Below are 20757 nucleotides of genomic sequence, written 5' to 3' on the forward strand. Positions count from 1 at the left end.
TGGAAATTAGGCTGCAAACGACAAGGTCCTGGTTTTAGGACAATGGGACATATATGACCCCCCCCCCCCCCCCTTCTCCGTCCATATCTGGTTCCAGGGAGGTCATACAGCATTCAGTTGTCACGGTGACACGGCCAAATAAACCCCTGCGTCCCCGTTCGAGGACGATGGAGATAACACATCGAAAGAAGAAAAACATCTCTTTGGTCCCACGCTGACTGGGCAGAACCTTCAGAAATAAAAAGCAGACGGCTCAGGGTCGATGATAAAGGGAGTGTGTGTGTGTGTGTGTGTGTGTGTGTGTGTGTGTGTGTGTGTGTGTGTGTGTGTGTGTGCGCCTGTGTGCGTGTGTATGTGTGTGTGTTTTATTCCATTTGCAGACGTCACAGGAAACCGGTACAACTGTCCGATCGATATGGATTTAATTGATCCGTAGCCATTGGTTTAGATAACAGATGAATAGGTGTGTGTTATGTTTGCTGTTGGTTGCCAGGATACTAGTTTTATTTTTTTTATTTATTTATTTTTTTGTCAATTTTGTTTTCTTTCCTTTTATATTACTTTCTTTTATTTCATTTCATTTTAGTTTATCACTTTTATTTTATTAACAGATCAAAAGGTGTATTGTTTGTTGGAAGTTGGTAGGATACCAGTTTTATTTTTATTTAATTTTATTTTAATTTCCTTTTTTCTTTATTTATTCTATTTCACTTTATTTCATAGTCGTGGTAGCTGGAATACAAGATTTATTTTGTTTTAATTTTGATATTTTTTATTTTATCATTTTTATTTTATTAAAAGATAAAAGATAGGTATATGAATAGGATAAAAGATAGGTATACTGTTTTCTGCTGGTTTCCAGGATACCATTTTTTAAAATCTAATTTAAACGTATTTCATTTTAATTTATTTGTTTTATTTTATTTTTATTTATTAACTGATAAACAGATGTATGGTTTGCTCGTGGATGCCAGGATAACGTTTTGTTTGAATCTTTTTTTTATAATTTTCATTTTATTAAAACATGAAGAGGTATATCATTTGCTGCTGCTTGCAGGATACATTTTTTTTAATTAATTGCAATTCATTTAAATTAATTTTATTATTATTTTTTTTTCTTCTATTTATTAACCGATAAATAGTTATATTGTTAGGATAACATTTTGTTTCATGTCTTTTTTATTATTTTTATTTTGTTAGGAGATAAATAGGTGTATTGTTTGGTGGCGGTTGCTATGTGACTGTTTTGTTTTATTTTATTTTCCTTTGTTTTGTTTTATGTTGTTTTTATTTCATCAACAGACTAATAGGCCTATTGAGGCGGTTGCGGTTTATTTTTTATTTTTTTGGTGACCTTGAGGTTAACATCACGTTAAAAAAAAACAACAAAAAAAAAAACAAAAATTGAATTAATTTAAACGTAAAAAAAGAAAAAAAAAATCTGCTCCACCCTTTTTTTTTCCTCCTGGAGATCATCCTCCTCATCCTCATCTTCCTCGTCGCCGGCGTGACGTCACCACACGCTCCCGCCTCCTATTGGCTGGAGGCTTGATGACGCGACACCTGTATACCTGCGAGCGGGCGCGTGAGTCTCGCCGGCCCGGGCACGCGGCCTCGGGGGAGGGGAGGCGTGTGTGTGTCGGGCTGATGATGGGGATGCGGGTGCCATGGCAACAGCCCGGTTAAAAAAAAAAAAAAGAAAACGGACCTTCATAGGCGCGATTATTTATTTAATAATTTGATATTTCGTTCCCGCGCTCCTCCGAGGGTTTGGTTCGCGTGCACATCCGCCTCTTATTCACCCGCAACAAGTTGTTCCCGCACGCCGTGTTGCGGAGGAGGAAAGGCGGCGGCGGGAGACCCGCAACACCTGACCAAGTTCCGGTCCGCCGGCGGGCGCGCCAGCCCGGTTCCGGTCGGAGGAAGAGGACCAAACCGCCGGTAATCCCGCACGTCCTTGTGTGAGTGTGTGTGTGTGTGTGTGTGTGTTTTGGGTGTGTGTGTGTGTTTCGGGTGGTGGGGGGTGGCGTGCGCGCGTCACGTCGGGACGATCGGTGCGCCTCGGAGCGCCCCGGTAACGTGCGTGCGTCCGTTACCGGGCGGATCGACGTGTCCTTGTCACCGCACGCACTCCCGCGCTTACACGCACACCTCCACACACACACACACACACACCCACGGTGGAATAGCTCGGCGCGGAGGGTGAGACGCGGGATCCGGACGCGCGGCGTGACCGCGGGAGGGCCGCGGGCGGGGAAGCGGCGCGTCAAGGACGAGCGTGGAGCGGCGACGCGGAGGACAAAGGAGACACTTGTGTGTGCGTGTGTGCCTTGGGGGGGGGGGGGGGGGGGTCGTCACGTCACGTCACGTCACGCCCGCGGCGTGGAGGATTTTGACGCCCCCCCCCCTCAATCTCCATCCAGCACCTCCAAGGGCACCGAGGTAAGGATGCCCCCTCGCCCCCCCCTTTGGATGGACGTCTGACGTGACATTGACCCCCCCCCACCCCCTCCCCGTCCCCCATCGGCTTCCAGACCTCCTCCTCTTCCAGGGGGGATGGACGGGGTCGCGCCCCCCGCCGCCGCCGCCGCCGCCACCGGGGGGTGTGACAGCCTCCCCAGGCGTAACGGCGGCGAGTCAAAGCGTCGCAGCAAAGGGAGCCTCCCCTCGCCGGGGTACCGGCTCTCCCAGGCCTCCCTGGAGGGGGACGGAGCTTCTTCCCGCGGGCGCCGCCTCTCCATCATGAGCCCTTCCGGCGTCCCCTTCCGTTCGCTTGGCACGCCGACGACCCCCGCGCCCCTGCCGCCGCCGCCGCCGCTCCCGCGCTCGGTGGGCTTCGCCGCATCCCGCGGCGCCCTGGCCTCCACCTCCTCCACCGGCACAGGGGTGATGGTGGTGGCCACAGGTCAGGAGAGCAACGCCACCACCACCACCACCACCGCCGCCACAGCGGCCGGGACCCCGGAGACGGCGGGCCAGTCCGGTCTGGGCGGCTTCGGCATGGGGCTGGACGGGGACGACTACAGCGCCTCCAACCAGAGCACCTTCATCCAGAGGCAGTTCGGCGCCATGTTGCAGCCGGGCGTCAACAAGTTCAGCCTGCGCATGTTCGGCTCCCACAAGGCCGTGGCCCTGGAGCAGGAGCGCCTCAAGTCGGCCGGGGCCTGGATCATACACCCCTACAGCGACTTCAGGTGCACACACACACACACACACACACACACACACACACTTGGAGCTCAGTATATGTTTGCTGAGATGTTTGCTCAATGTCCTGCAACCAAGGAGATGTTTTTGTAAATGTAGGAGCAGGAGGTGTCTCCATCTCACGCACGCACGCACGCACGCACGCACGCACGCACGCACGCACGCACGCACGCACGCACGCACGCACGCACGCACGCACGCACGCACGCACGCACGCACGAAAATGCTTGCTAGATGTTTAGCTCCTGCAGCCATGGAGTTTTTTGTAAAAGGCCGAGCAGGAAATGGCCACTCTCACACACACACACACACACACACACACACTTGTTGCTCAGTAGATGTTCTTTAGATGTTTGGGTTGAATGGTGGACCTGGAGCCGGTGGCAGCCTCTCTCACTCGCTCTCTCTCTCCCTCGCACACACACACACGCACACACACACACACACACACACTCACTTGTAGCCCTGTTGATGTTTACTAGATGTTAGAACCTGCGGAGGTGTTGGTGGAAAAGGCGGAGCAGGGGATTGCCGCACACACACACACACGCACACACACACACACACACACACGCATACACACACACACTATCCCCCCCATTTGATCAGTGGGTGGACCCCTTAGAGCGCCCCCTGCTGGTGACTCTGGACGAATGCCCGAAGTCTAGATTTTTTTTTTTTTTTTAATTCACTTTTTTAAATTTAACTTGCCGCAAAAGCAAGACAAAAAAAAAAAAACATTGTCAACGTCACCACGACGACAAGTCCCTCGTCGACACGTCCTCTAAGAATCTGTCAATTTATCAGGAAATCAGAAATGATCAATTATGTTTCCAAAAATCCACTGATAATCTAGAAAACTAAAAAACATTAAGAAGTACCCGAATTACATCCCCAAATTAAGTCATGAAAATATAATAATATTAAATGAGGTAATTTAAAAAAAGATCAAGTCATGAATTAAAAATAATAATGTTCTAAAAATTATCAATAAATATTGGCATGTATGACTCTAATAAACTACAAGAGAAAAGAGTGGAAAGAAATGTATTTAAAAAAAAAAAAAAAGACATTCAGCAGAAATATTTTATTCCGGAATAGTAGTTCTGTTTCCTAGAGGCCAATGCGGTCCATCCAGCGCTCTGCTCACGCAGGAAACGATATTCACCAAGCGAAGGCATCTTTTTCACTCCTCTGTCCGGCGCTCCCTGAACGTCTCACCAAACCCGAAAGGTGAGGCCGCCGCAGCCGATAGACGGCGACGGCGGAGGAGTCCATCCCCTCGGCTCCTGGCCCACTTTCACAATCCTCAGCCGCGCTCGCACTCAATCGGGTCGAGACGTTTCGAAAAATCGCCCGTCGGCTCGACGAGCGGTCGCAAGCGCCGCTCGCCACGGAGGAGGCCGCGTGGGGGTCAGTATGCAAACATGGCCGACATTTATTGACATTCACGCCCCCCCCCCCGTCCGTCGCGATCGGGGACAAGCGTTGGATACCTTTCGGGGACATATCAGGTTACCGTGGCGATAAAAGCTGAACACCAAAAACAGAGACCAAAACAAACCTGCTTGCTAGCATTTTGAAAAATTTTAAGTTACCATGGCGACAAACAACAGGACCATTAACAAACCTGTTCGGTAATGTTCGGTGTCATTTGGTAATGTTTCAAATTACCATGGCGACAAACACCAGAACCAAAACCAAACACTACTAGTAACGTCCAGTAATATTTCAAGTTACCATGGCGACAAACACTTGAACCAAAACCAAACACATTTGGTACCATTGGAGGACATTTGGTAATATTTCAGGTCACCACGGCGACACTGGCAACACATCATATGAACGCAAACACGTCATGTAAACGCCGGTGTTTATTCGCAACGTGCGGCTCCATCGGGGGGCGACCGCGGAGTCACTTTCGGTTCAATTTTGAGTAACCATGGCAACAGGAATCGTAAAAATTCAATAAAATTGAATGAGAAACTACAATACGCAAATATATAAAGTATAAACATATTTTTCAAAGCGTCCATCTTGATTGGGACGCATGCTGGATGGCTTCTGGTAACTTTCCAGGTAACCATGGCAACATGTATCACAAAATTCTCCACAGACTCGACGTCATAACAAACGGCTCGCGAACCCGGAGTCCGAGCGGGGGCTATTAGCGACCCGCCGCGTACAGATTTCCTGGCGGGGGGGAATCTTCTCGCCGCCCCTGCGATCCCGTCGGAGGATTACAATTGAACCGGGATTATTTATGCATGGCGGCCTAAATTATGCAGGTTGAGTACGCGCCATGCATAATTCACCCCTCCAAGTTTTCCGTTAAGTACCTGAAGTCTGGAGAGCGGGGAGGAGCGGCCGGGGGCGGCGGCGAGCGGCGAGCGGCGGGGAGCGACCGCCACTCCACCGCCGGCGCCAGAGGAGGAAGATTAACTTCTGAAGCTCCTTTATGGGGTTTTTGTCTCACCAGTGACCTTGAACATTAGAGCTGCTGTGTGGTGATATAAATGCGTGCTTGTGTGTGTATATGTGTGTGTGTGTTTGAGTGTGTGTGTCTGTGGAGGCCTGTCATCCGCTGATAAGCTCTCACACCCTCCGCTGTCATTGAGAGAAGACGTCTCGCCGCCGCACCTGTAGGAGAACAAAAGGGCGGGGAAATGAAAAAAAAAAAAAATGTTGATTTGAGTGGAAACTGGATTGCATGGAGGGTTTTATTTTTTAATTTATTTATTTCTTAAAATATTTCTATGTTTATCTTCTAATATTCTTTAAAAATATTTTCATGTATTTTCTTAATCAGTTGCATCGAGAGTTTTTATTTTTTTTTCTAATTGTCTTTTCATTTTTTAAAATATTTTTTGATTTTCTCAATTATTTTGGATATATATATTTCATTTTTTTAATTGACATTTTTATCTTTTGATCAATTTTTGTGTTTAAATTTTTTTCATTTTTTTCCTTTTGATATATATTTTTTTTCTTCCATTTTTCATTTATCATTTTTCCTTTTTTTTTTCCAATGAGCATTCGGCCCGGGCGGCCGGAATCGGGGGGGGGGTTCGGTTCTGTAACAGCTGAGCCTGGATGAGGCACGTCGTTCCCCCCGGCAACCGTTTGCCTGCCTCGAGGCTGCGGGGGGTTGATTGCATTTGCAATTCCTGTATGTGTGTGTGTGTGTGTGTGTGTGTGTGTGTGTGTGCACGCCCAAACAAACATGCATGCGGAAGCACACACACACATGCAGTCTTAGTTTTCCTCCTTGTTATTTTTATGGTGAATTGAGCCTAAAGGTCATCCTGAGTGACCTTGAGGGGGTAAAAGGGCAGGAAAAATCTGACAGGAAGTGCATCGGTCATGTGATCTCCAGGGTCCGTTGCCGGCGGCGATGATGGGGAGTGTGTGTTGCTGTAAATAACGTCCCCCCCCTCCCTTAAGCCAACCCCCGTGTTTATCACACTGAGCATGAAGTGATACATCTCGGCTGTAAAAGTGACAGTCATGGAGGAATGGAGGAGTGTGTGTCTGCCTGTGTGTGTGTGTGCGTGTGTGTGTGTGTGTGTGTGTGTGTGTGAGATGACTCATAGTTAATCTTCATCAGCTTCATGCCGCCGTCCTGCCATGAGGTTGTGTTACTAAATTAGCGCTCAATAGCGATCGACCGGCGAGCCGGCGGTTGCTTCCAACGTGGGAGGGGCCGAGGAGGGAGGAGGCGAGGAGGGAGGAGGCGAGGAGTCAAGGAAGGACATGAGACATTGGTTAAGGTGATGGATAGGGGGGATTATGGGATGGCAGGGGGTAAGGGGGTGACAGGAGCCATCTCCTGATGATTGGATCATCTCTTCTGACGCTCTTTAATTACTTTTGCCATTCAGTGACAGCCCTCAGACACACACACACACACACACACACACACACACGAACGCACACACACACAAACAACACCAGTCGAGGTCACGCAAGGTCATGGCCCATACCATGTATGATAAAATTACCAAACTAGCTGTGTGTGTGTGTGTGTGTGTGTGTGTGTGTGTTGCTCTCCAGGAGTGAGGCAGATGCTTGGTGGTTTGACGGGATTACATCAGAGGTGTCAGCAGACGGGGGCGGGGCTTCTGGGTTAGGCCCCGCCCCCCTGATGGGCATCTAGTGAAAATCTGCTGTAGATAGTTTGGAAGGTTCCCATGGCAACAAGGACGTAATAAGTGCTAACCCCCCCCCCAAAAAAAAACACCACCTGACGCCGACTTTAAAAGGGAGGGGGCGAGCAAAATCTTAGATTGGAGATGTTTTGCAGCCCCAGAATTAGACTGTGCCGTTGAGTCCGAAAGCCTCTGATTGGCCGGTTGGCTAAGGGGGGTCCACGATGACAAACACACACACACGTAGGAAGTGCATACACTCCTGGATATCCCCCTTCGGTATCCGGGAAGACACACAGATGTTCACCTCACCTTCTTCTTCCTCATTTGATCCTTCACCCCCTCCTCCCAGGACCAAGTGGGGTGGAACGTTCTTCATGGTGGAACACACACACACACACACACACACACACACACACACACACGCATCTCCTCATCGTCCTCCATAATCCCCTGGGATTCAGTGAGGAGAGAGAGATGAAGTGTTTTTGCAGTTTCTTCTCCGTGAAGGTGAACCCTGCCTTCAGCTTCCTGGACTCACACCTTCTGCCTGCGTCTCCAGGGGTCACAGGGGTCAAACAGCAAGGTTCTCTCCACCTTCTCCTGGTTCCTACCTTGGTTCCCTCCGGGTTCTTTGTCCTCCTGCGGTCCTTACATCCACCGGTGACTCCAAACTGTCCGTAGGCGTGAATGAGATGAACGCTTTGGATGATTGACAGCCTGGCCGTCCAGGTCAAGCCCCGCCCCCCCGGCCCAGGACCAGCTGTGATTGGCTCCAGAATTTTTCACCCGTCTATTTTGCACCCCGTCTCCGCGGCAGTCGGGTGCCATCTCTTTCCTGGGGAAACATAGTGGTCTTGTTAATTTCTTACACAGTCGTTACAGTGTAATTACTGTGATCATAGTGCAATTACACAGTAATTACAGTGTAATTACGCCGGTGTTGCTAGCTGCCAGTTAACGCTCTCCTCCTCGCCCAGGTTCTACTGGGACCTGCTGATGCTCCTGCTGATGATGGGAAACCTGATCATCCTGCCGGTGGGCATCACCTTCTTCCGGGACGAGAACACGCCCTCGTGGATCATCTTCAACGTCGTGTCCGACACACTCTTCATGGTGGATCTGGTGCTCAACTTCAGGACCGGCATCGTCAAGGAGGACAGCACCGAGATCCTGCTGGACCCCAGGTGGGTGGGCAGGGGGTTGCGGGTGTCTCCAGGCTGGAATGAAGGAGGTTCGTCATAATCTCACGGATTACGGAGGAGGACGTTCTCCTGGTTCCTGCTTCGGTCGACTCCATGTTCTCCGCAGCCGGCGTCCTCAGACTAGTCACCAGGCGGGTCGCGGAGAAGGCGACCTTCAACCGGCACCCGCCGAATGGCCTCGAACCCGAAGACCAAAAATGTGACGCCTCCTTTCCCTCCCACCAGGGCCATCCGCCAGAACTACCTGCGGAGCTGGTTCCTGGTGGACTTTGTCTCCTCCATCCCCGTGGATTACATCTTCCTGATGGTGGACAGCCTGGACTCGGAGGTCTACCGGACGGCCAGGGCGCTCCGCATCGTGCGCTTCACCAAGATCCTCAGCCTCCTGCGGCTGCTCCGCCTCTCCAGGCTCATCCGCTACATCCACCAGTGGGAGGAGGTGCGGAGAAGAAGCCCGCCATTTTTTTTTTTTTTTTTTTTTTTTTTTTTTTTCCCCCAATATTCCCTGCGCTGAACTTTTTTCTCAGATCTTCCACATGACCTACGACCTGGCCAGCGCCATGGTGAGGATCGTGAACCTGATCGGGATGATGCTGCTGCTGTGCCACTGGGACGGCTGCCTGCAGTTCCTGGTCCCCATGCTGCAGGACTTCCCCCACGACTGCTGGGTCTCCAAGAACCTGATGGTGGTGAGTCCTGGAAGTAGGTTGTCCTACCGACTGAAGATAATAGATAAATCACCGGGGATCAGGTGACCTTCTAACACACATATGCGCGTTTATGCGCCGCCGCAGTCGGATAAACGGCTGTATGAGGCGCTGACTCATGCCCCCCCCCCCCCCCCCCCGCCTCCTCCTCCCATTGCGGTTGCCGTGGTGACTGTTGCTTAGCAAAAATTCTCCCCCCCCGCTGACCGGCAACCTGTTTGGTAATTGGCACAGCAAAAAAAAAAAAAAAAGTTGAATTTAATATCGGTTTCAAGAAAATTAATTGAAATTGATTGATTTTTATATCTTAATAACCGACCCGTGCAATATCCTCATCCTGCTAGCCGGCGCTAACGTGGTGCTAAGAGCCGGCTGTTTTAAAACGAAGGCGTCAACGGAACGGTGTGATGACGGATTTCTCCTGCGAGCCGCCTGAATGAGCGAGAATTTTGAGATGGTTGAAATACCCAGAATGCATCGTGACTGGGAGCGCGAAACAAAGATGGTTGCCTTCTTCAGCTGTCGCATGAAAAGATGTAATAAGCGACAGAGCGTCCCAACTAAAGAAGTCCCCTTTGGCTAAAGAAAATTATAAAATTGTTTGAAGTTAAAAAAAAATATTGTCATTTTTTTTTAATTTAAAATTATTAATTTCAATATTTATTAATTTCAATTTAAAATGATTAAATTTAAAATTTATGTTTTGACAACCTTTTTGAAGACGGTGTTGTTTTACCTGGGATTTACCTGTGGGAATCCGTCACGCTCAAGCTAGCGTGGCAGCTAAAGGTGCTAACAGGCTAGCAAGCGGCGGTTTCAAAATGAAGGCGTCAACGGAACGGCGTGATGATGGATTTCTCCCGCAAGGAGCCTATCATAATGACCCGCCCGTGCAATTTCCTCGTTCTGCTAGCCGCGGCAGCTAAAGGCGCTAACGGGGTGCTAGAAACCGGCTATTTTAAAACGAAGGCGTCAATGGAGCAGCGTGATAATGGATTTCTCACGCAAGGTGCCAGACTGCATCGGCGAGCAAGGAACTTTAGAAAATTGCGTTCCCCAGAATGCATCGCAACGTCAATAACACTGGGACCAAGAAACAAAGATGGCCGTCCCCTTGAGAGAGCATCCTCCAGCTGACCAACAAAGTTTGGTAATTGGTGCTGCTAAAGAAAATATATATACATATATATATATATATATAAAATTAATGTGTTTTAAAAAATTAAATAAAATTAGTGAATTTTTATATCTTAATGATCTTTTTGAAGACGGCTTTGTTTTACCCACCGTATGTGGAAATCCGTCGTGCTCCAGACTAGAGCATGGAAGTGCTTCCTAGACCTGCTAGCCGCGTCAGCTAAAGGCGCTAACAGGGCGCTAGCACCCGCCGATTTCAAAACGAAGGCTTCAACCGAACGTCACGATGAACGGATTTCTCCCGCAAAGGGCCTGAATGCCGTCGAGCGAGGAATTTGAGACAATTGAATTACCCAGACGGCATTGCAGCGTCAACAACACTGGGAACGTGAAACAAAGATGGCCGCCTCCTTCAGCTGTCACATGAAAAGACGTAATAATACAATATAAGATACAATATAAGATTTTTAGAAGTTTTTTTTTTTTTTCAAAAAACTCGTCCCGTCCTGGATCATCTGGATCATCCAGGCTCGATGATGTTGTAATTCGCGATTAAGCACTCCACGGCCGACTTTTCGTGTTAATTCAACATCTGAAACCCTCGTCTGTCGCAGAATGATACCTGGGGGGTGCAGTACTCCTACGCTCTGTTCAAGGCCATGAGCCACATGCTCTGCATCGGCTACGGCGCCCAGGCGCCCGAGGGGATGACCGACGTCTGGCTAACCATGCTTAGCATGATCGTGGGCGCCACCTGCTACGCCATGTTCATCGGCCACGCCACCGCCCTCATCCAATCGCTGGACTCATCGCGACGGCAGTATCAGGAGAAGGTGAGGTCGCCCCCGAGTCGCTGGTCAGCCGTGAGTCGTTCGGCTCACCCGTGATTCGTTACGGTCACCTGTGATTTGTTAGTTACCTGTGAGTCGTTCGGGTATCGTGTTACTTGTGAGTCACCAGACGGGTCATCGGGGTCACCTGTGAGTCGGTTAATCATCCGTGAGTCATTAGGGTAGCCTATGATTTGGCAATTACATGTGAATTGTGAGGGTCATCTGTGAGTCATTAGGGTCACATGTGATTCGTTTTCTACCTGTGAGTTGTTTTGGTCACCTGTGAGTGATTAGGATGAACTCTGACTTGTTAGAGACCCCTGCTGGTCATTGAGGTCACCAGTGATTCGTTAGCTACCTGTGAATCGTTTGGGTTTGCCCGTGAGTAATTAGGGTTACTTGTGATTCGTTACGGACACCTTTGAGCCATTCAGTTCACTGTGGTTTTTTAGTGACCTGTGAGTTTTTAGGGTCCCCTGTGAGTTTTTAGGGGAAACTCATTACAATGTATGATTTGGTAGTTACCTGTGAGTTGCTTGGGTCATCTGTGAGTCATTAGGGTCACTTGTGATTTGTTACAGTCACCTCTGGGTCATTTGGGTCATTTGTGATTTGTTGGTTTCCTGCGAGTCGTTTGGGTCACCTGTGAGTCGTTATTGTTCTGTGAGTGGTTAGGGTCATCTGCGAGTCATCACGGTCCCCTGTGATATGTTACTTACCTGTGGGCCGTTAGGGTAACCTGTGGGTCCTTAGGATCATTTGTGAGTTGTCAGGGTCACCTGTGACATGTTAGTTACCTGTGGGTCGTTAGGGTCACCTGTGGTTCACTAGGGTCACCTGTGAGTCGTTAGGATCATTTGTGAGTCGTCAGGGTCACCTGTGATATGTTAGTTTTCTGTGAGTCGTTAGGGTCACTTGTGAGCAATTCCAGTCGCCTGTGATTCGTTATTCCCCTGTGGGTTGTTAGGATGATCTATGGTCATTGGAGTCCGCTGTGATTTGTTGGAACCACCCGTGGGTCATTAGGGTCACCTGTGAGTCGTTCGGATCATCTGTGGGTCATTAGGGTCACCTGGGATTCGTTATTCTCCTGTGAGTCGACATGGTCCTGTGTGATTTCTAAGTCACTAGTTAGTCATTTGGGTGGTCTATGAGTTCAGTCGTCATGGTCCAATGACTTCAGGGGCAAGAAGATGCCCCGAGTGAAGATTACTTGAGCAAGAAACCTACAACGTTCTGAGAGCCTTCATATGTTTGGCCTGTGCGTCCCCGCAGTACAAGCAGGTGGAGCAGTACATGTCGTTCCACAAGCTTCCCGCTGACGTCCGGCAGAAGATCCACGAGTACTACGAACACCGCTTCCAGGGAAAAATGTTCGATGAGGAGAACATCCTGGGAGAGCTCAGCGAGCCGCTCAAAGAGGTGACATCTTCACGGACTAATAAATCACCGGAGACCATGGAGAAGGTTCCTCATGCTCCCCTTTATCTCTCTTGCCCCAAACCAGGAGATAGTCAGTTTCAACTGTCGTAGCCTGGTGGCCAACATGCCGCTGTTCGCCAACGCCGACCCCAACTTCGTGACGGCCGTCCTGACCAAGCTCCGCTTCGAGGTGTTCCAGCCCTCGGACTTCATTATCCGCGAAGGAACCGTTGGCCGGAAGATGTACTTCATCCAACACGGCCGGGTCAGCGTGCTGACTCGCGGCAACAAAGAAACCAAACTCAGCGACGGCTCTTACTTCGGAGGTGAAGACTCTCCGTCTCGCTCTTCTCGCTCCGCGCTGACCTTCCAGGTTCCCCGTGTCCTCCTGCCCGGCTTCTCTTCAGGTTCTCCGCCTTCCTGCCGCACTCCAAAAACAGCGGGTTTATTGGCGACTCTAAATTGTCTTTGGGTGAATGACAGGGTGAACAGTTGGACGTATCTTATTATGTGGACTTTGATTGACAGTTCAGTCCAGGTTAAGCCCCGCCTCCTGGCCCAGTGCCTGCTTGGATTAGAAGTTTTTGGAAAATGATAAATTAAACTGTAAACTGATAACTGTTAAATTCATTCATTTCATTCTTTGGTTTGCATTCGATTCAGCAACGCAGAATCTAAGGGTGTTTAACCCGGACGGGTCAGCTGTCAATCACAGGGTCAGCTGTCAATCACGGGGTCAGCTGTCAATCACAGGGTCAGCTGTCAATCCTAGACCTCATCCTATCATCCACACCTACGGACCATTTGGAGTCTTCAAGGAACTCGCTGAGAACCTGGAGAGAACGCGCAAAACCCAGTTAGCCAGAATAGTACAGCTAATTTAGCTGGGCGTCTCCCAGCTAAATTAGCTCCCGGCTAAATTAGCTGCCGGCTAAATTAGCACCCGCCGAGCCACCGATGAATAACGGCTTGTTCGTCTCATGTTCCGTGATTCCCCTTGTACCTCCGGTCCTCGCTGCCTGCAGAGATCTGCCTGCTGACACGCGGCCGGCGGACGGCGAGCGTCCGCGCCGACACGTACTGCCGCCTGTACTCCCTCAGCGTGGACAGCTTCAACGAGGTGCTGGAAGAACACCCCATGATGCGGCGCGCCTTCGAAACCGTCGCCGTCGACCGGCTGGATCGCATCGGTAACTCGCCGTTGTGCGGCCAGCATGATCGGCTAGCTCGCTGCTAGCTCCTCAGTGACTGTTAGGAGGTACTGAGGAGCTTGTTTTGTTGCTTCGCAGGAAGGAAGAACTCCATGCTTCTCAGGAAGTCGTCCCAGGGAGGCTCCCTGGGGGGCAGCATGGGCCGCGGAGGAGGCCGCGGCGGCGGCGGCGGGCTGGGCGGGGGCCTGGCGGCGGCGAGCCTGGGCTCTTGCGACAGCATGCTAGTGCAGCAGATCGTCAAGCATGATAGCATGCCGGCCATGCAGGATGCCATCGCTGCTGCCGCCGCAGCCGGGAGGAGCGGCGTCATCGGCGGCAGCGGCGCCGTGTCCCCGCGGCCCCGTCCCGTCATCTGGGCGCCGCTGGTGCACGCGCCGCTGCAGACGGCGGCCGCAACCAGCAACGTGGCCATCGCCCTCATGCACCAGCAGCAGCAACAGCAGCAGCAGCTGCAGCAGCTGCAGCAGCAGCAGCTAGGAGGCGCCTTCTTCCTCCCGTCCCCGCTGATATCGCCTTCACCGTCGTCGTCCTTCCCGCTGTCGCCCCCTCGTGCGCCCGTGCTGCAGCCGCTCCGCCCCTCCGTCAGCTCCCTCATCGGGATGATGACCATCGGCGGGATGGGAGGGTTGTCCCCGCGGGCGTTTCCCGCCTCCCCGTCCACCATCGGCCCGCCCGGCGGCCTCACCTCGCCGCCCATCGCTAAGACTCCGCCCACTCCGGCTTCATCCGTCCAGCAAGGGAGGCCCATCCACTACGGGCTCCGCCTCCCGGCCGACCCCGCCATCATCAGCGGGTCTCTGGGGGCGCCGACAAGCGTAGGAGCGTCGACGTCGCCCCTCTTCAAGGCGCCGGGCGCTAACACCACCCCCGCGTCAGACGGCGCCGCCCCAGTGATGGGCCCGCAGGGGGCGAAAGAAGCTCTGCTCCGTCATGGCGGCAGCAGCTCGCAGGGCCTGCCGGCGCTGGGGCGGCTCACGCAGGAGGCGCGGCTTCTGTCGGCCTCGCAGCCGACGCTGCCCCACCGCTCCTGGTTCGGCGTGCAGCCGCACCCGCCGCTGCACCGTAAGGCGTCCGGGGGGAACCTGCTAGCCGCCCCCTTCCTGGCGGGGCAGCTAGCGCGGGGCGGTAGCGCCGGTATGCTAACCTCGAACCCCGCCCCGCTTCCGGTGTCCAATCTCACGTTGACCGCGCAGACAACCGTCCCTCAGGCGACGCCGGCAAACGCCGGTGTCCACCCGGCGCCGTCGGCTCCGCCCCTCCCCACGGCAGCCCCGCCTCCCGCCGCGCCATCCCTGAAGCAAACCCCGCTCCCCTCCGCCGCTCCCTCGCCCGCACCAACCCCCCCGTCTCCCACGCCGATCCGCCCTAAACCGAGTCCGGCGACCCCGTCGGGTGCCTCCTCGCCGCCCCCCTGCCCCGTACCTCCCACGGCGGTTACCGCGTCAACCCCCCGCCCCAAACCCATGGCGGCGCCCTCCTCCCGCTCCTCCTCGCCATCCCCCTGCTCCACCCCGCCTCCGTCCTCCGCCTCGCCGCAGACGTTCGCACCCAAGCCGCCCCTCGCCTCCCCGTCCACGCCGTCGTCCTCCGCCGCCCCGCAGAGTCCCAGAGCCAAGGCGTCCGGCACGCCGCCGCCTGCCTCGCCGCTATCCGGCCCCAGCCCCGCCTCCACCCCCATCCCTTCCCCGACGCTGTCCCAGGCGGCTCGCGGCCGTGCGTCCACCCCCTCCCAAACCCCCTCAACGCCATCCGTCTTCAGCCCGCCCAGAACCGGCTCCGCCCCCTCCAAAGTCACCTTCTCCGTTCACCCCGTCGCGTCCCCGGCCGCCCCCTTGGCTTCGGCTCGTCCCGGGAAACCCGCCCCGCCGTCCGCGGCGGCGCCCCCCCCGAGCCCCGCCGCCGCCCCAAAGGACGCCGAGCTACCGAGGAGGGACTCCGAGGGACTCCGACACAAACTGCCCGCCAACATGTGAACACGTAGCGGGGTGCGTGCGGACGGCGCCGGGCGCCAGACTCCGACTCCGCCATTGGGTTTGTTCTGGAACGCCGGCGTTCATGTGACCCCTCGCGGGGGTGGGGACGGGGAAGTGACCTTCAGTGACCTTCGTCGGGAAGCGCCGCCTGCTGGACAAGTCAAAAACAGCAATACGTGTAAAAAAAAAAAAAAAATGAAAAAAAAAAAAAAACATCTCATGACCTTGACCAAAACAAAGATGGCCGACTTTTCTTCTTCTGCACGACAGAACCGGGTTTATTCGTTTGTTTGTTTTTTTTTTCCCCGCCTCCGAACTCCCTCTGCTCTCCTCGCTTCCTCCGGCCAAAAATGTGATGTTCCTTGTCGTCGTAGCGCAAGTAGCCGTAGGACATTAGCAGCCGCAGAAGAAGAAGAAGAAGTAGAAGAAGAAGAAGAAGAAGAAGCCTGTGGATGGAGCTCGCGCTCTTGTCCCTCATCGGGCCGTAGTTTCTGGGACAGAAAAACAAAAAAGTAGCTTCCATGTTCCATCCTGATTCCTCCTGGACTCAAAAGGACAAGAGAAGAAGAAGAAGAAGAAGAAGGAGACGTGCTTTTTCTTTCCTTTTCTTGGCGCTCCCGCCTCGGCTCCCGCTCCCGCCCGCCGCCTTGTAAATACGTGCCTCCGTGCGTCTGTCGTGGTGTTGCTGCCTCGCTCCTCTTCCTCGTCGCTTTTTCCGATCTTTCATCTCCGGCTGCCTTTCATCTGATGGCGCAGAGCGACGCCCCTGACCCCGTCTGCTGGCGCACACACACACACACACACACACACACACACACACGCATACACACACAGACACTGAAACACATTTACAGCAATACTGACACAGACACACCCTTATACACACAAAAAATACACATACAAGACGTGCTGTCACACACACCCATACACACACTCACACACACACATACACACACACACACACACACTAAAACACATTGAGACACACAGACACTGAAACACATTTAAAACTATACTGACACACACAGACACACCCTTATACACACAAAAATACACATACAAGACACGCTGTCACGCACACCCACACACACACACACACACACACACACATATACAAACACTGAAACACATTTTCAGCCAAACTGACTGACAGACACACACACATAGACACGAAAACACACATTGAAACACACACAGACACTGAAACACATTTACAGCTATACTGACACACACACTTACACACATTAAAGACATGCTGTCACACACACCCACACACACACACACGCACACTCTGAAACATATTTTCAGCCACACTGACTGCCAGACACACACACACACACACACACAATGAAATACACACAAATACAGACACATACATTGAAACCCTGAGATCCAAAATGCCACACATACACACTTGTACTACACACACACACAGAAACACATAGACACACACATCGTGCAAGACACACACACTTAACCACACACACACACTCATTGTCCTGAAACACATACAGACTTACTGTCATACACACACACTGAAACACACATACAGATGCACTGTCACACACACACACTCATACAGACAGACAGTAAAACACTTCTACAGCTACACTGATACTGACTATATACACACAGACACACACACACACACACACACACACACACTGTCCTCTCTTGATCTCTCTCTTTTGATCCCTCCATGTCCCTCTCCTCTCCGTCCAAAGGTCCGCCCTCAGCTGGTGCCATCATTGTCCTCCTCCTCATCTTCTTTCCACACCTCCTCCTCTTCCTCCTTCGATGTTCGGTGTTTTGGGTAGCAACAGGCCCCCCCTCCTGATACCAGGTTGCCTAGAAACATAGAAATATATTTAAGGACCAAAAGTTTTATTTTCTATTTATCGGGGCGCTCTGGGCGTCTGCTGGGGAGATAATCAAAAAAAAAAAAATCCCCCCCCAAAAAAAAAAAAAGCAGCTGGCGAGGGCGGCGGGAGAGGCGTGTGTATGTGTATGTGTGTGTGTGTGTGTGTGTGTGTGTGTATGTATATATGTGTGTGTGTGTATGAGGTGATGATGACAGCGATGAAGGCGATGTATTGATGGATGTAAAGAATAAAGCAGCTTTAGATTTCATGTGCAGACTGTCTTTATGAATTTATCCTTTTGTATTATTTATATTTTTATTACTTGATGTTTTTTCCTCCCTGAGTCGTTGCAGCGGGAACACCTGTGACCTTTGACCCCTGAGAAGGACACCCCTGACCCCGTCTGCACAGTCCTTTCAATTAGGTGTCTGTTTCCTCCGTTGGGTGTGTGAGAGAGAGAATCTATCTGTTTCTGTCTGTGTATTTGTCAGTCTTTCTAACCCTTTGTGTGTGTGTGTGTGTGTGTGTGTGTGTCTGTCTGTCTGTCTGTCTGTGTGTTTGTGTCAGTGCACGTGTGTGACTGTTGGTCTGAGTGTGTGTGTGTGTGTGTGTCAGTCTGTTGGTCTGCATGTGTGTGTGTGTTTGTGTGTGTGTGTCGGTCAGTCTGTCTGTGTGTTTGTGTCAGTGCACGTGTGAGACTGTTGGTCTGAGTGTGTGTGTCTGTGGGTCTGCGTGTGTGTGTGTGTGTGCGCGCGCGCATGTGTTTATGACTGTGTGTGTGTGTGTGTATCTCTATGACTCTGTGTCTCTATGCCTCTCAGTGTGTGTGTGTGTGTGTGTGTGTGTGTGTGTGTGTGTGTGTGTGTGTGCGTGCGTGCGTGCGTGCGTGCGTGCGTGTGTGCGTGCGTGCGTGCGTGCGTGCGTGTGTGTGTGCTCCTGTCAGGATGAATGTTGTCTCTCAGTGCAGTCAGAGGTCAGAGGTCATGGAGTCCTGCAGGAGTCCCAGTGTTTCCAACACACCAGTAACAAGTAAATTACACACACACACACACACACACACACACACACACACACACACACACACCTATTAATATCCTTATCCATATACATGCGTGTATTTATGCTTTTGCACAGGTTTTTAAATTTTCTCCAATTTTCATATTTTTTTCAAAATAATCCACTAAAAAAACATATAAAAAAAAAATGTAATAAAAAAATTAAATTAAAACTACCCGGCACGGTACCCACCAACAAAGTACGGACAAATACTGCTGCTGGGCGTCCCCGTATTTGTCAAGATCTTGAACCATGCTGCAGTTTTTCTGGTGTACAGATTTGAAACACACACACACACACACACACACACACACACTCACTCTCATTTCCCCTCTCGTCTCTCATTAATGTCTGAGGGATTTTCCCCTCCAGGCCGAGTTAAGAGGCCTTAACCAACTGGATTTACCCCCCTGCTTTATTTGCACAGCAACCTCCATCCCCACCACCCTCGCAGCTGAGACTGCGCGGTTCAGTCTGCCGGGGACCAACACTAAAAGCACTGCATCAGGTTCTAAGTACAATGTCAACAAAGGTTTGAAAAAAACAAAACAAAAACCACGGTACACCAAGAGGGCTCCAAAGCGAAGATAATTTATTGTAGCAGGACGTTTCGAGCCACAATCTACTCTTTTTTTAGATGCTTAACCAGAAGAAGAGCAGATTGTGGCTAGAAATGTCATGCTAAAATAAATTATCTTTGCTTTGGAGCCCTCTTGGTGTGCGGATTTTTTTTCAAACCTTTGTTTAGTCCATATTTTTAAACCAGCACCCTTCCCTAACTGGGCAGTGGATTTGTGTGTGCTTTTTTTCTCTTAGTACAATGTACACAAAAATACTAGCATTATAACAAAACGTTATAATCTTACGGTCTTATCATTTGCAAAGTGACATAAAAACTTCCCTCTGTGAGGTTCTTTCACTCAGGAGCACTTTACATACCAATACTTTGTGCATTGGACTTGAGTACACTTGAGAAAATGTACTTAGTTACTTTTCGTTACCTTGTGTCACATCTCCTCAGCTCAGGCTGTCATTCATAGATCGACCACTAGATGGCGCTATCTCTTTAGTAATAATACATATTGCCTACATTGAATATTAAATTAAAATGTGATCATAATAGTGATTATAATACTTGTAGAAGAAGTATTAATAATAATAATAAGTGGTTAACGTGAAAATGTGTATATTTTGTATTAAATCTAAGAGATAAATGAAATAATAAATTAGTAAAATGATCAATACTTTAATTTTGAATTATTCATTCTATTTTTAAACTCTGTAAACAACAACAAAAAAAAACAACTGAAATGAAATAAGTAAATAAACAGTTTCAGTTGATCGGTAAGTTAAATAAGCAGAATTAAATAGGCCAATGGCGGGGCCAGATCACAGCCTTTGGGTGAAATAAAATAAAATAAAATAAATGAATTTAATAAATTAAATTAAATTAAGTGAAAAGAAAGAGAAAATCGGCTCAGCAATATGGTGGTTACTGCCTCCGGGTCCCTCTGGATACTTTAAATAAGTACTTGTCCCATTTTATGGTAATTTGGAAAAGAAAAATATTTGATGCAATTAAAAATCATGTCATATATAATAGTGTGGAAGGTTTATGGATGTTGTGAAAGAAGACATAGTTAGTTAAGTCTTAGAGGAGAGCATTCAGAGACTTAGTTTTCCTATTATACGAATAATTTTTGTATAAAGTAATAACTGATTTTAATAATTATGCTGAATTTGTGTTTTTTCCAAATGTTTATTTTTCATAATTTAAACCTACTTCAATGCAAATTGTCTAGTTCCATCACATTTTTTACATTCTGCGATTTCTTTTCAGTTTTTGATTTTGAATTAAGATATTTCTATTTTTAGAAAAAGCATTCTCTCGTGTAAAATGTAATTTTAAAAAATGAAATTAATCAGAAAGTAAATGTATTTGCATTTTTGCATTTTTTGTATCATAACAATAGTTTTTAAGAAACGCAATGAATTT

The 20757-nt window shown here is 50.1% G+C and overlaps 1 protein-coding gene across 1 annotated transcript; it reads left to right on the top strand.

Annotated features, from left to right (window-relative positions):
- The first annotated feature begins 2550 nt into the window (after positions 1-2550).
- On the top strand, positions 2551-17970 carry LOC147229862 (potassium/sodium hyperpolarization-activated cyclic nucleotide-gated channel 4). Its single transcript, XM_086155600.1, has 9 exons — positions 2551-3194; positions 8336-8542; positions 8786-8999; positions 9088-9249; positions 11019-11237; positions 12513-12659; positions 12745-12985; positions 13685-13849; positions 13949-17970. Exons 1-9 carry the CDS (start codon positions 2557-2559, stop codon positions 15841-15843), a joined length of 3888 nt encoding a protein of 1295 aa, XP_086011726.1. The 5' UTR covers positions 2551-2556; the 3' UTR covers positions 15844-17970.
- The last annotated feature ends 2787 nt before the right edge of the window (positions 17971-20757 follow it).

This window comes from Fistularia commersonii, chromosome 11, assembly GCF_037954325.1.
Source record: "Fistularia commersonii isolate RoL2024-O1a breed Wild chromosome 11, RoL_Fcom_v1.0, whole genome shotgun sequence".
Taxonomy (NCBI): Eukaryota; Metazoa; Chordata; class Actinopteri; order Syngnathiformes; family Fistulariidae; genus Fistularia; species Fistularia commersonii.